General features: G+C 35.9%; 1 protein-coding gene across 1 annotated transcript; it reads right to left on the bottom strand.

Moving 5' to 3' along the window:
- Positions 1-2,064: 2,064 nt before the first annotated feature.
- On the bottom strand, positions 2,065-10,709 carry LOC144451513 (glyceraldehyde-3-phosphate dehydrogenase-like). Its single transcript, XM_078142381.1, has 10 exons — positions 10,591-10,709; positions 8,472-8,521; positions 7,282-7,381; positions 6,346-6,452; positions 5,446-5,652; positions 4,496-4,634; positions 4,002-4,099; positions 3,545-3,707; positions 2,539-2,636; positions 2,065-2,213 (listed from the first exon to the last, which is right to left on the bottom strand). The coding sequence occupies exons 2-10, from the start codon at positions 8,504-8,506 to the stop codon at positions 2,138-2,140; spliced, it is 1,023 nt and encodes a 340-aa protein (XP_077998507.1). The 5' UTR covers positions 8,507-8,521; positions 10,591-10,709; the 3' UTR covers positions 2,065-2,137.
- Between the last annotated feature and the right edge of the window lie 3,730 nt (positions 10,710-14,439).

The following is a 14,439-nucleotide window of genomic DNA, read 5'->3' as shown; positions in this document are numbered from 1 at the left end:
CAAATGGCGCGAAGCCTGGTATATTGACGTCATCTCATTAATTAGTAATCACAGGCGTGGCCAAAGTCAAGTCCCGAGGGCTTCGCGAAAACACGCGTACTACTAGTATACCGTACGGAGCGTCGCAGTCACACGTCAAGGAATAGATATCTCTATGTGTTCGATGAGGGCGCACAGTATAAGGTTATTCGAGTACCGTCATGGAGTACGTTGTGTAGATGGTATCGGTACAAAATAATTCATTTAGCGTCAGTTTTAGTAAAGCGAAGCTCCAAGGACTGTGAGAGAGTCTAGTCATGACCCTGTTGCGTTCATTCATCATGCATCATCTTGGTATTGGCTCAGGAATGCGCTCAATGTTCTGATTTTTTATGCAGGAAGTAATTGAACTTTTTTGTATTGTTGATATATCTTATGAAGTAAAACAGTATATATAAGATACTTATACCTTTCTCGACTAAGTGGTGACCTTGCCTTGAGGCCGACTGCAGCCAGTTATATGCAAATTTACATGTAATTTGTAAACCTTTTCGGGAACATATTAACGGTCTCGGTCCTCTGCTTTGTTTTTCTTTGCGAACCCCGATTGATTGATTGTAATCATGTAAATGTAATTTGATTGTAAAGTTTGTTATTTAAATAAGGTCTCATGACAATAACCATTCCTTCTCTTTCTAGCCAGAGAGGGGGCTCTCACAAACTCTGGACACATTGGAACCGCATAATAACAATTGTACAGCTGTTAACAGACTAAAAAAAAAATTTCTAGAGTACCAATTTTAACTGATAATTATTTAATACTATATTTTGCAGTGACATACTCTACAAACACAAAATACTTGAACAGACAACATATTGTCTTAGAACATTTTTATTGGTTTTGAAACCCATCTGTTTACATGACTCTTTTAGATACTTTACATACTGTAAAATACCACCATTATGATGAATAATACATCTAGTTTAACAGTCACAAAACTGACAAAACTTAAATAGCACCTTCTTTCAATACATTGTACTCAGACAATATAGCCTGAAAACTGAACTGAACTGAACTGAAAAGGTTTCTTTACACTCATGAATATGCAATTTTCATAAAGTGATATGTATATATATAATACTGTTAGGTTCTTATGGATTCAAAAATTATTATTATATCAGGTAAATTAGATTATTCTGAAATCCAACTAGTTGCATAGGATGGGTTGTCAATATTAATTATAAAAATATGAAAATTAGGAAGACAGGTTAGCTTATATGAAAATGGCCTTTGAAAACCAATAAGTATGGTACATAAGCGATGGAACAAGACATCTGCTTGTCCACAAAACAACGTCTGCAGTGAAAATACACACGGACAACTCTTGCTATTATTTTATTTTTAATTTTCTAAGAAAGATGAATTTCTGAGACTTTATACAATGATTTCCTTGAAACATAACATAATAATCCATTCATTATACATTGTATACAGTTGATGAAAATGAAAATTAGGAATTATTTTTATCCAATCAGAAACTGACCGTGTCCTGTGACAGTTGCCATTTGATGTTCCAATCACTTGCAGCACTGTCGAGATACAGCGTTAGTCCTCGTAATCTCCCCTTGTCGTGACTACGTTTTCAACAATTAATGTAGCCACACACCCCCAAAGCCGTTATCAAAAACTTATCTATTATACCAATGTATCTCAACAGTGCCGTAATGTTGATTACGAGGGCTAGGAGGTACGACCGGCTAACAGTCTCAACAGCACCGTACACAGGCTAGCTATACTCTCCTAGAGTCTATGAGGTGATGGACTCAGAAGTCAGGGCACTGACTTTGAATTATGAGTAACTATTAGACTAATTAGCTTGTTACAATGTTTCTGTACTCGTTCAGCCATTCCCTAAATAACTCTAAGAGTTAATTATGCTGAAAAAACATGTAGTTTGAACAAGACTTGCACATAAACGATTGCTGTCAAAGTAAATCTTTTCTCAGCGTGGCAGTCACATAGCAATGTTACAATCTTTTTCAATAGATTAATTAGTTGATAACTCTTGAAAGTTTTTCTTGATAAGTTCTAGTTTTGTTGTTGACTGTTAGTTTATTCCTGCTTTGTACTTGTTCTGCCTCAATGGTGAAGTTTCTTCTATTTGCAGTCCTTCTTAAACATGTGGTTTATCAGTTCAATTAGACGGTGACTGTAACCAAACTCATTATCATTCCTACAAATATGAGAAAAAAATCAAATATGTAAATGAGATTCAATGTTGAACTGTTGTTTTTCAACGTTTGTTGAAGTGCACATATAGATGACAAATGGATATTTATTTAGGATTTTTAATTCATAATAGGTGAAGCCCCCGAGGACTAACACATCAACAAAAGGTTAGCTCTATGTGATCGATGAGGGCACACAGTACTGGGCTAGGGATACTGGGATACTAGTATTTGAGTACAATTATGCAGTAGATACATACAAAACAACCCAAGGTTTAGCTATTTATGTGAAGCTTCGAGGACTGTGAGAGAGTCTAGAGTAATACTTACCAGGCAACCAACTTGATAAAGTTGTCATTAAGTGCTAAACCTGCTGCAGCATCATAAGTACCCGAATGGCTATCACCATTAAAATCTCTGGATACAACCTAAACATAATATAAAAACACATGTTACTAAAAGTAATCATAATAAACACACTTTGTGCACATTTTTTAGTTCCCATTTTAACAAATCCAACTACAAAGACATATGCTGATGTCAATAATTGTAGAGTGACAATAAAATTATAATGATAATATAATTCAATACAATGATATAAATAACTGGTATTGTTGTTTTGAACTTCATAGACCCTCCACTTGCCATAGACCGTCCACTTGGTGGAGGGTCTATGGCTGATGTCAATAATTGTATAGAGTGACAATAAAATTATAATGACAATAATAATAATAATTCATATAATTAACTGGTATCGTTATTTGGTACTTCTTTGTCATATACTTGCACCTAAATGTTCAAATTACAAAGAATTTGAAAAATTCTGGTGCAGATTGTATTTCCATCAGGCTAACATCTTGGTGAGCTTGACAATTACAGCTATTGCTCACAACTGTTTAGTCTAGTCCTGTACCTGTTGACATTTGCTATGATCACTATCCTGTCCACGTATAGTCAAACTGACTACTTTTACCAAAAATCTAGTTAAACTGCCTGCTGGGGAAAGGCTGAACAGTGCATGTCAGTAGTAATCTATCACAGACTGACAGGCAGTTGTAATTGATTACTCATTGGTTGCTCATTAATCTTCAATTAGAACGGCCGTGCTTCATTAAATCACATGGAGATGCAATAGCGTCATCACATTAATATCAACTCACCAATACCATTAAACTGTTGTTGTCGGGGGTAAAAACAGAATGTGTGCTACAGTAACCAGTTTGACTGTACGGTGGAGATGACTGTGATGATCATAATGTGTACAGGAAACTATGCTAATAACAGTGTTACAAAACGACACTTGTATTGTTATTGATTTATAGAAAATAGTAGATACCTCATCTTCAGTATAACCCAGGATACCTTTCAGTGGGCCTTCAGAAGCTTTCTTTACAACAGCCTTGATTTCATCATAGCTAGCACCTTTCTTTATACGACATGTCAAATCAACAGCAGATACATTAGTTATAGGGACTCGTAAAGCCATACCAGTTATTTTGCTGTGTATGAAAAACGAATGGTACATTGTATTTATATTTTTTAATCTGAAGCGTTTGCAGAAAAATAAATGTTCATTCTACGAGGAACGCCAATCTTCAGTTAACGCAGTTCTAGGAACAAAATGAACAGATACCCATTCAAATCTGAAGTGATTCTCTGAAACTTGCCAATTCAAATGACGAGTGGTTCTCTGAAAACTTATTAGTTCATATCTGAAATGAACCTGATCTGGTCTTACATCTAAGCCACTGAAGACTTTAATTCAAATCTCAAATGACTTTCTGAAAACTTACCCATCTAGTTCTGGAATAACTTTAGCAACAGATTTGGCAGCTCCTGTGGTTGCTGGGATTATGTTTTGGAAGGCACCTCGTCCATGACGCCATTGTTTCTGTTGAACAGAAGATTTTATCATGAAGTAATGGAACAGACAGATAGAAGTGTACAAAGAAAGCTGTTATCAGCAGTTCACAATAACTCAATCTATAAACAGTCATAAATCTTAGTTTCTTTACATTAAGATTATTTTAGTGTTCTTAAAACAAAGATGAGAATTTACCAAGTTCATTAACAAATTACTACTTGAATGTACAATAGCAACCTTTTGTACAAATTTTAATTTTTTTTTTCAATCTACTGATTCAGAATTTAATACAAACAAGGACTACATTATTTCACATTGTTTTTTCAAGTAGAAAACAAAGTTGTATAATTAGTAAAAATTTCAAAATAATACCTATTTCTCATAATAATAATATTTCTCATCCATATGACCACTTTAGATTACCTTTTTACTAGGTCCGTCCACAGCGATCTGTGTGGCAGTTGTAGCATGGATTGTAGTCATAAGTGCCTCAATTATTACAAACTCATCATGGATCACCTTAACCAAAGGTGCTAGACAGTTTGTAGTACATGATGCATTGCTGTAAGAAATGACAGACTTGTATGTTATCATCATGGATAGCAGTTTGGGTTGAAGAAGGTATCAAACTGTGTTGTTTAAAGGGGAACACCACTTCAGGAAATAAAAGCATTTTCATTAACTTTTGGTTCCTGAGAACTCTTTCATGGTTTTACATCACCTACATTATACACATGATTTCAGAGAAACAGTAATTTGCAAGTTGTCCCTCATTCGGGGATCTTTATTGTGGGCCACATTGCATCATGGGAGTCAGCAGAAATGTTTATGCAATGGTTGAACAATGAATATTCATGACCTTTTTACTGAAGGTAATAGGCACTTAGGAGTCATGAATATCAATTGCATCTAAGCTGGGCAGCTGGTCTAAAAAATTGCCAAGGACGTTTCTAGGGATATTGATAATAATCATGACAAGATGACCTCATCATATGCAAATTAAGCTTACAAATTATGTGAATTCTGGTAAAAAATATGGGGTGGACCCGCCTGAAAATTGGTGGCGATGTTCTTGGGGAGTACTGACTTCTTAAAGGGCTAATTTTCAATCCTGGGTCAGTGTCTTGACACTTTCAAACATGTATCAAACCAACATTTTCACAGATTTCTTTCCTGTATATTCACAATACCGTAGTCCAACATTAGGAGACAAAAAAAAATCTGTAATACTCTCTGAAACAGAAGTTTTATAAGAGCTCTGTGAGCATGTTACATGGTCAAAGTCATCTAGCATAACAAGCACCTCCTTAAACCAAACCCCATTTATCTGCAGAGTAGGTCTTTAAATATGAATGACTTACAAGTTTGCTCACCTTACAACATCCATGGAAGGTTCATACAAATCTTCATTTACACCTATAACAAACATTGGAACATTGGTTGCAGGAGCGGCAACAATAACTTTCTTAGCACCACCATCCAAATGAGCTTTAGCTTTGTCCATGGTAGTGAATTTACCACTAGATTCAACTACATAGTCCACATTGTTGTCCTTCCATTTGATATTACTTGGGATAGGCCTAGAGTAATAATCACAAAATATTCCAATCTTTGTCAAAATTAATAATATTGACAGATCCCCATGATGTCTGAGTACTCCTGATATTTGCACACTCGTTTTCGTGTTCTCTGTGGTCATACTTTTATGAGTATAGTAGGTAAAGTGCAGCACAAACACTGCACGTATGACTAAGCTAATCCCCCCCCCCCCCCCAAGTGCCCTCAATGGCACTCGTGCAGCTATTAGTTTTATTTGCATCTTTGGTACATACATATTGCACTGTAGTGCAAATGCCACTAGTATGTGCACACACTAGTATACACCTGTGCTTGCAAAATTTGCATTTTCTGCTACATGTTCACTCGCTTTTAAATTAATACACTCCATGAAAATTGGCCACAGACAACTTAACAATACAAGCTCTGGTGCAAATACCCTTGCTATCAAAATAATGCCACACTGACACTAAAGTGACATGATGGGGTAACATTTTTGTTCCACCATGCTACATTTATCTAAAGTAACAACATTTTGATGTGAAACTGCAATAGAGTTCAGCATATATTAAAGGAAAGGAATCAGTGACATTTTACCAGAAGTTTTGTTTTCAAAAAATTTTCAATTTTCAAGTTTGTGTTTTAGAACAAAGTTCATTTCAATATTAAGTTTTGTGTGTATTAGTATTAAAACGCTAGATGAAGGTATTACTTACTCACTACAAATACTAATTGGGTGTCCATTAACGACAACTTTTCCATCTTCCACTTTGACCTCTCCCTGGAATCTACCATGTGTGGAGTCATACTTGAACAAATAGGCCTACCATTGAAATTATAAGGCAGTGTTTACATGATGATGTTTTCCAATAAAAATGATTAAAATGTGTTTTCATGTGTTAAATTACTTGATCGGATGCCAAGTGTTTTTGACCATCTACATGGAAACACCGAAGATGGAACAACGGAAAACAAAATTATGCTGTTGCACATGCAAAGACATAAAGACATGGTTTAAGAGAGTGTGTCATTCCTGTGGTGAAATATGAGCTGCAATATAAAGTCTTTGGGTTTTCATTTGTTACCATGATGCTCTTTTCAATTCTTCCATCCATCTACACGTCATACTCTTTCAAATAAAAAATGGATCATTTTCAAAATAGTCCACTTTCAGCAGCATCTTCAAATCATATTGTTTTCATATGTGTTTGTGTCATCTCTGTGTAGTCAGTAAGTGCCAATCGCAACAAAACTGTTGCAATTTCATTTGAAAATGGCATTGTGTAGACGGGACTGATAAGTGTAATTTGCCACATTCACCTTAAATTTCCTTCTCTAAGAAACAAACTCAAGTAAGCAACAAGTGAGTAAAAGTTTAAAGACATTTCAAAAAGTATCTTTCCAATACAAGAAATTGTCCCATAATATTTATGTGTTGTGTATGTGTGGGTGCAAGGGTGGGGAGGTGCAAAAGTTAGGCATGCGTGAGTTGGCCAATGGCTCTGCTAACTTGCACTATAGACATCTTTTTCCAACATCTATGTTTACATGTAATACCTTTTGTCAGTCATGATGAATAACCAAACACTGACTAAATTTCTATGTGAGAAAAAAAAATGTGAATTATTGCTCTAGTTGAAATACAGACTCACCGCATAATCCGCATCTGGAATGAGAGGATCATTGATACAATTGACGATTGCGCCTTGGGTCACTGCTGCACGTAAAACAATACGCCCAATACGTCCAAACCTGTAACAATAAAGAAAAATAACACCAATAGTACTACATTTATAGAACTTAATTTGAGTGGACATCACTAAGACAGGTCTTGGAGTTCATAGGAATACAGACTGAGGTATGTAAGGGTACCTAAGATGTTAAACTGAGACCATGAACAGAGAGTCTCAGTTTGCAAAAAACAGATGGCGAAAAAACCTGTCTAGATGGCAAAAAACAGTCTCTGATGTTAGGTTGTTACTGGTACAGAACATTGTACATCCATGTATAGCGTTACAGATTGTTCATGGCATATCTTTGAAAAAGGCAAAATTACAGACACACCAATGAATAAAGTTATGGATGTATAAGTGAACTCTGTTTGAACTTTCATGGTTATAGCATGGAAATATAACAAACATGGGTAATACTTCCATGGTTAGAGTGTTTATGTTCTTACGATTTAGATACTTGTTAGAGTTTGTTCGCAAAAAATCGTGATCTGAGACTACACTATTGAGACCATTGTGAACACTGAAGACTTTACCAAAGATAGTAAATGCAACAAACATTCCTAGAAGCATAGACTAATAACATCCCTATTAAAATACATCCATGCTGGTAGCAAATTTAAATACTAGTAGTACACTACACAAAGCACAGTCTGCTATACACAAAAGAATCAGTTGACACAGGTCTTTTTCACTGTCTGAGACTGGCAAACTGAGACTGCATGGTCTCAGATGGCTATTTTTCGCAAACTGAGACTCTCAGTTCATGGTCTCAGTTTAACATCTTAAGGTACCCTTACATACCTTGAATACATGCAACCACAATGCATCAATGGCCACAAGATGGTGACCACGATAATTAACTTGAAGTTTGCTGTATTTGACCAAATATTATTTCTGAATTGCAAAAAACTAATAACAGTTTGATAAATTCATATATTTCTAACTTGGAGTCGGCAGTCATTGATGAAATATCTCACATTTTCACTTCTAAATTGCACAACATTGATAAGATCACCTAAGCTTGATTGGCACTTGTACCCTACTCTGTGTGGTTGTATTTAAGAAATCTAGGAGCCTAGGAATATATAACTAATAATTTAGTTACTCACCCATTGATTCCAATTCTTGGTTGACTCGCCATCATCAATTATGAGACACCCTGTGATTCAAAACATGCATAAATTAATTCAAAACATGCATAAATTAATTCAACACATGCATAAATTAATTCCTATAGTTTTGAACAATACAAACTGGTGTATGTTTGTAACCTCAGACTTGTCAGTCCCTTGAATATTCAAGGTTGTTGACAGCCAAGGGCTTTCACTAATTTGTTGAAGCAGGGTGACAAATGAGAAAAGAATACCTGAGGCTAAAACACAGTGATTTTTATATATATAGGCTGGCTATTTTTGCTATATCATGGGAGTCAGCAGAAATACTATATTCATGGCTTCAAAGTGAATATTCATGAGTACCAAATGCCTATCTTAAAGGAATGCACTAAATGAATAAATTAATTAATTAACTAAATATCCTTATCATCAAAGGAATAAGGATGTTATGAATTATTACTCAATTCAGGCAAAATAACGAAGGTAAAATAGCAATGAACGATTAGCTGACATCTACATCGGATTTTAATCAGATTGGTATACCACCTGTCGTGTAATTGTTTAACCTATACCAACATATCTGTATGTCACATGATCACTTTAGTTAATACTTTACTTCTAATGGGGGAGTGTCCAGATGTTACTTCCAGGGGGACCCCGGAGGAGTTCCCTTTTTCCTGGTGTATTTTTTTCATGCCCCCCCCCCCCTACAAAATCTTGGGAAAATTGAAGCCCCCCCCCCCTTGCAAGTTCTTGATTTTTTCCCATGTCCCCCCCCCCCCCCCCCCATACACATTTCATGCACAATGACAAGAACAACATATATTTCCATTGGGCAATGCGGGTATACTTTAAATATTTCACAACTGTTCTACTTTTTAGATATGTATTGAATACAACTTTAGTTCCAATGCCGGTTTGTGTTGCTCAGCTTGTCAACAATGCAAGTGTACATATGAACATTTTTATTATTGGAAGGAATAGTCAAAAACTGAAATAATTTAACTATCAACATGTTTGCTTGTTGTTATACTTTGACTGATAGACAAGTTTTACTTCTATTTCCAGTATTTGGGGATTTCACTTAGCAAAAATATCAGATCAAAACATCGGGAAGAGCAACAGAAAAAAAGAGAAAACAAGAAATATAATGACTATGACTGGTTGAAGTTGTTCTTGAGTGGAACTCTTGAAAAACTGAAAGTGAAAGAGTTGGATAAATATCTTGATGAGCATGAAATACCAAAACAGAGAAAATTAAAAAGAGAAAAAATAGACATAATATCCACTCAAATAATAGGAACACCAGAATTTAGATCTAGAAAAATGACTGCAAATGAAATTAAAACTAATATCATGGGTATGAGTGAAACAGATAGTTGTGACTCTGGGACTGAAAGTGACATTTCTGTAATGCGTGTTCTAGGCAGTGATGGAGACAATTGTGATACTGATAGCTCAGAAAATTCATATACTGATGATAACACTGATAGTGATGAAACAAGTCTTGCACATCCTCGCGGACAAGTTACTTTGAGAAGCGGCAGAATTGGAGATCGATTTATGTTGCCTTAAATAATCATATTTTTTTTCCATTACCTCCCCTAGAAAATTGTGAAATTTTCCTGGGAAAAATTGATGCCCCCCCCCTCCTGAAAATCCTCCTCCGCCCCCCCCCCCCAGTAAAATCTGGACACTCCCTAACGACTAGTACTTAGTAGAAGTACATCATCACGTGTCTTGTGTCTGTGTACGACTGAATATATGTCTCCAGACAAACAATCAGATAACTATTTAAAATTGAGATTGTCAAGGTCAAAGTACACATACTTACAATGTCTGTATGTACATAGCATTGTATAGCGTAATGTTATTAAAGATGGTCGGACTTGAAACTATTTGTATTTCTCTTCTGATTATATATAATTATGCCATTGTAGAAATAAAGATGCTCCCTTACACGCCACCCCACCCCCACCTGTGTCACGTAACACGTGGATTACTCCCGGGTTTTGCAGCTAGAATCATCGCCAAAGTACTGTGTTACTACAACAGTGTGGCCCGGCACAAGTCAACTTTGTAAAAAAAAAAAATAATAATGCCACTCACTCACCAACGTCTGTACTGTGATCCTGCCCTCGCGCCTCGTTGCAGTAACTCTGTGCATGTGTCGAGTTCTGAACTTTGGAATAATTATTACTCAAGGCTGAACACTGCAACTGAACACTGTGGGGATGGAGCATGCGTGTCACATGCAATGGTGATGACATGTGCGATCTAATCTTTGACCTGAATGCCGGGCCGACCGAAGCATTGTTACGTTAGTCTGGATGCCAGCGTGGTCTCCAACTAAACCATGGAGTGAGTGGAGGCGTATATCGTAATGATACCGTATAGGAACTAGACTAGAGCGTGGTATGCAAGCATGGATATATTACTTTATTTAGGGAAGAAGCCAGGTTAAAAGTCTGATCTGGTGAAAGCGGCCAGAGATGTCTTCCTTTACATGTAAAACCTCCATTTCCATCACTAGCTCTGTGTTGTTTGTTTTGTTCCGGGTGATCATTGGAGTGTCAGACTCATGCGCATCACTTGCCTGTGTATGCAAACAGCAAGAATGCTACATTTTTGTAAATCTATTTTGACAACTGACTAGTATATTTTGACAGTACTTTGACAAATCTTGGTATTAAAACAAAGCGTGGTATTCGGAGAGGCAAAGTGCGAAGTGTCCTCATCCTCAGCGGGGTTCGACGCAACCGACCGACCAACGCGCGTATTGACATAATACTATTAATAGAATTAATTATAGTGTCTGTACTGTATACCAGTGTAAGACATATGCATACACTTTCAGTGAAATACATTTTTGTACATAATACGAAGGTATTCAAAGGTATTTTTTGTGTGAAACAGACTGTCAAGGTACAGAATGAAATTGATAATATGTTCGACTGAACAGACAACTCATTTGTTGTAATTTCACCCAGGACAAAATAGCCCTGCTTGCAGACGGTTGTACTCACAGGTACTCGAATCAATGTGTATGGTTTAAAAAAAATATGTATGTAAATAAGACTATATACAATACATTTTTTTTCTACACATTGATTCGAGTACCTGTGGTTGTACTCCACGCGTTTCGCGGAGCCAGAGACACGGACGAGCATAAACTCAGAAGTTACGCTTACGCTGTAATGACGTCACCTGTCCTATCAGAAAGCAGGGTTAGACATGTTAACTTATACTCGACGCGCCCACGTACGAGGGCCGATCTGTCAGACTAACTTACTACGTATGCAAGCAGGACTTGGGCCGGGGACTAGGGGCAAAACTGAGTGACGGGGGGGGGGGGGGGTCTTACACGATGGGTACCTTGTCACAATCATATTCTGAAGAAAAAAACTGATATTGCCGGCCATGTGTTGCAATATTCAATACAATATATTGTCATGCATAAAAATACACGATTAGTGTTCCAACTTTCATTCTTTTTCTGTGGTTTCAATCACTTTTGCACTTTCTGGTTTGGTTTGGTTTAGTTTCATTGTAGCTCTTCTCTGTTCTTTTTGTGATGTACCTTTGGCTTTGGTAATTCCCTTGGGATAAATTATACAAAGAAAATGAATGCCACGGTCTGTTCTCAATGCTACACTTTACTGTAAATGCTTTAATACAAGTTACATGCAAATCACTTCATCTTCCTTTGAAATAAAACTGAGTTCCCGAACTTCCCGTGTAGGATGCAGTCGAGATACAAATCCAATTTTGTGTGTGTATGTTTTTATTTCAATCTGGTGAGTATTTTAGCAAAGGACCACATAAGCTCATCCCTGAGCAGTACATGGATCAAGCTTTCTTAATCTGAAGAGAAAAAAAATTGATTCAACATATGAAATCACCAAAACCAATCTTATCTCATTTTTAAAACCATTCTGGGAAAAAGTCTGATTATGTCAAGGGTGCGTAAAAAGTGTTGTTTTAGTATTTCAAAGACTTTCTGAGACAGGACGGTAGAAATCCTGGCGAAGAAATCATCTCTCTTCTCTTTTTTTTTTCTCTTTTTTTTTGTATTTAAAAGATTTTTATTGGCGTATAAAAAGTTATACATAACAAGTTTTAACAGTATCTGGATAAAGCACAAAATGATTTCTTTACTGAAATTCAAACTTAGTTTAGTTTTCTATTCCCTATCTTTCTTCTCTTTAATTCTCACCAGGATTTAGTATATGAAACATGCATCAAGAAATTTCACTCATTTGACATTCATTCCATTTGCTACAACTTTTCTGGACTAAAAAAAAGTCATAACATCATGTCATGTCAGAATTACTTTAGCAACAGGATTTTATTATATTACTGAGGCAAGTGGGGGCCCCCGTCCTGACAACCTCCCCCCCCACACACACACACACACACACACACATACTGCAACCACCACTAAAGCAGTCATATCATCTTGTCTTCTGGCACTCCATCCTTACACTCACATGCACGCACACACACATACATACATACATACATACATACATACATACACGTACATAAACACACACACACACACACACACACACTTTGTCATATCTGTAGCACTGCTAGTACTGAACGCATGAACAATGTCATTGAAAAATATTCAAGTCTATTCACAACTCTGGACTTGACAGCAGAGATAAGAAACAGAACTTCAGTAAGAGTGACTTTTCTGTACTTAATAATCTTTGCTTTTTAAATAATAATACGTAAGTAACAGGACAATGTTGATACAAACTTTATTTTTACAAAAATTGATTGCAAATACATGTGATGTGCCCAGAAAACTAGTGTCAGGAATTCATTTCATTCAATTGCAGTAATTTTTCAACAACAAAAAAGTTTGGAAATTGATCATTGTAACAAGTTTGATTCACCTAAAATAGTACTTTAACATCATTTGAAACATCTTCAATGTTTTATGTCCATTCAAACATGGTGATAAAAAAAGGCATTTATTTTGGATTATACTTTTTTATACTTGGTTTAAGGAGGCACAAGCAGTGTTTATACAATTGCGGGCATGATTTTTGCAGCATATCTGAAAGTTACTCACAATATTCTACTCACTATAGCAAATTAAACCATCATTTACGATAGAGAACTTGCAAACCCACCATGTTGAATGTTGCATCATGGGAAGTGTGATAATAAATACTAAGCAATTGGTATTATAAGCAATATTTTTGCATTGTTTGTAACCACAAATGATCAATTCAGAGTTACCCTGACCATTGTGGTGACTTTATTTTATTGGTTAGTCCAGATTAGGTATTACGATAACCACAGATAATCCCATTGTCATTTGCATTTGAGCATGCTCAGTCTGGATTGCAAGTTCCCTATTGGCTGAACTCAAACCTGGCATTACACGTAAAGTGGCCATATGGATGAGGATTGGGGTATTTATTTTGGATTTGTAATTTATAAAACTCTATAGGAAAATGAAAGCTTGTCGATTTGCTTGAAAACAAGATGGTGAACACCAAAATTTCTTTGATCATTTCAAAAGGACTTTCATATGGTTAAGTTTGCACAGAATTGAACATATTTTCAGGGAAATTTGTCCCAAGGCACATTCTACTTTAAGGAAAATGCTTCTAAATTCAGCTTGTGTCACTCTAATGACAAGTGCATATTGAATGACATATCTCTTCTCTGTCCTATTTTTATAATCATTTCTAGGATATATAACTGAATGTGTCAACCAAAACTTTGATCAGAAATTATGAAATCATTTCAACCTTCTGTGTTATCTTTGTAGCTTACAATCAATTCCTCTCATAATATTTATTGATAATAATTATTTCCTCAAAATATCCTGAATTTGCTAAGCCTCGTGTAATATTAAATTTCAACCACTGACTATGAATTTATTTGGCTTAAGTAAAACAAAGGATCATTTCTCCCAAAATGTCTAGATGTCTTGTAC

The sequence above is a fragment of the Glandiceps talaboti genome, chromosome 21 (assembly GCF_964340395.1).
Source record: "Glandiceps talaboti chromosome 21, keGlaTala1.1, whole genome shotgun sequence".
Classification (NCBI taxonomy): Eukaryota; Metazoa; Hemichordata; class Enteropneusta; family Spengelidae; genus Glandiceps; species Glandiceps talaboti.
Note: the sequence above shows the minus strand (reverse complement) of the source record. Positions and strands in the feature narration are given on the sequence as shown.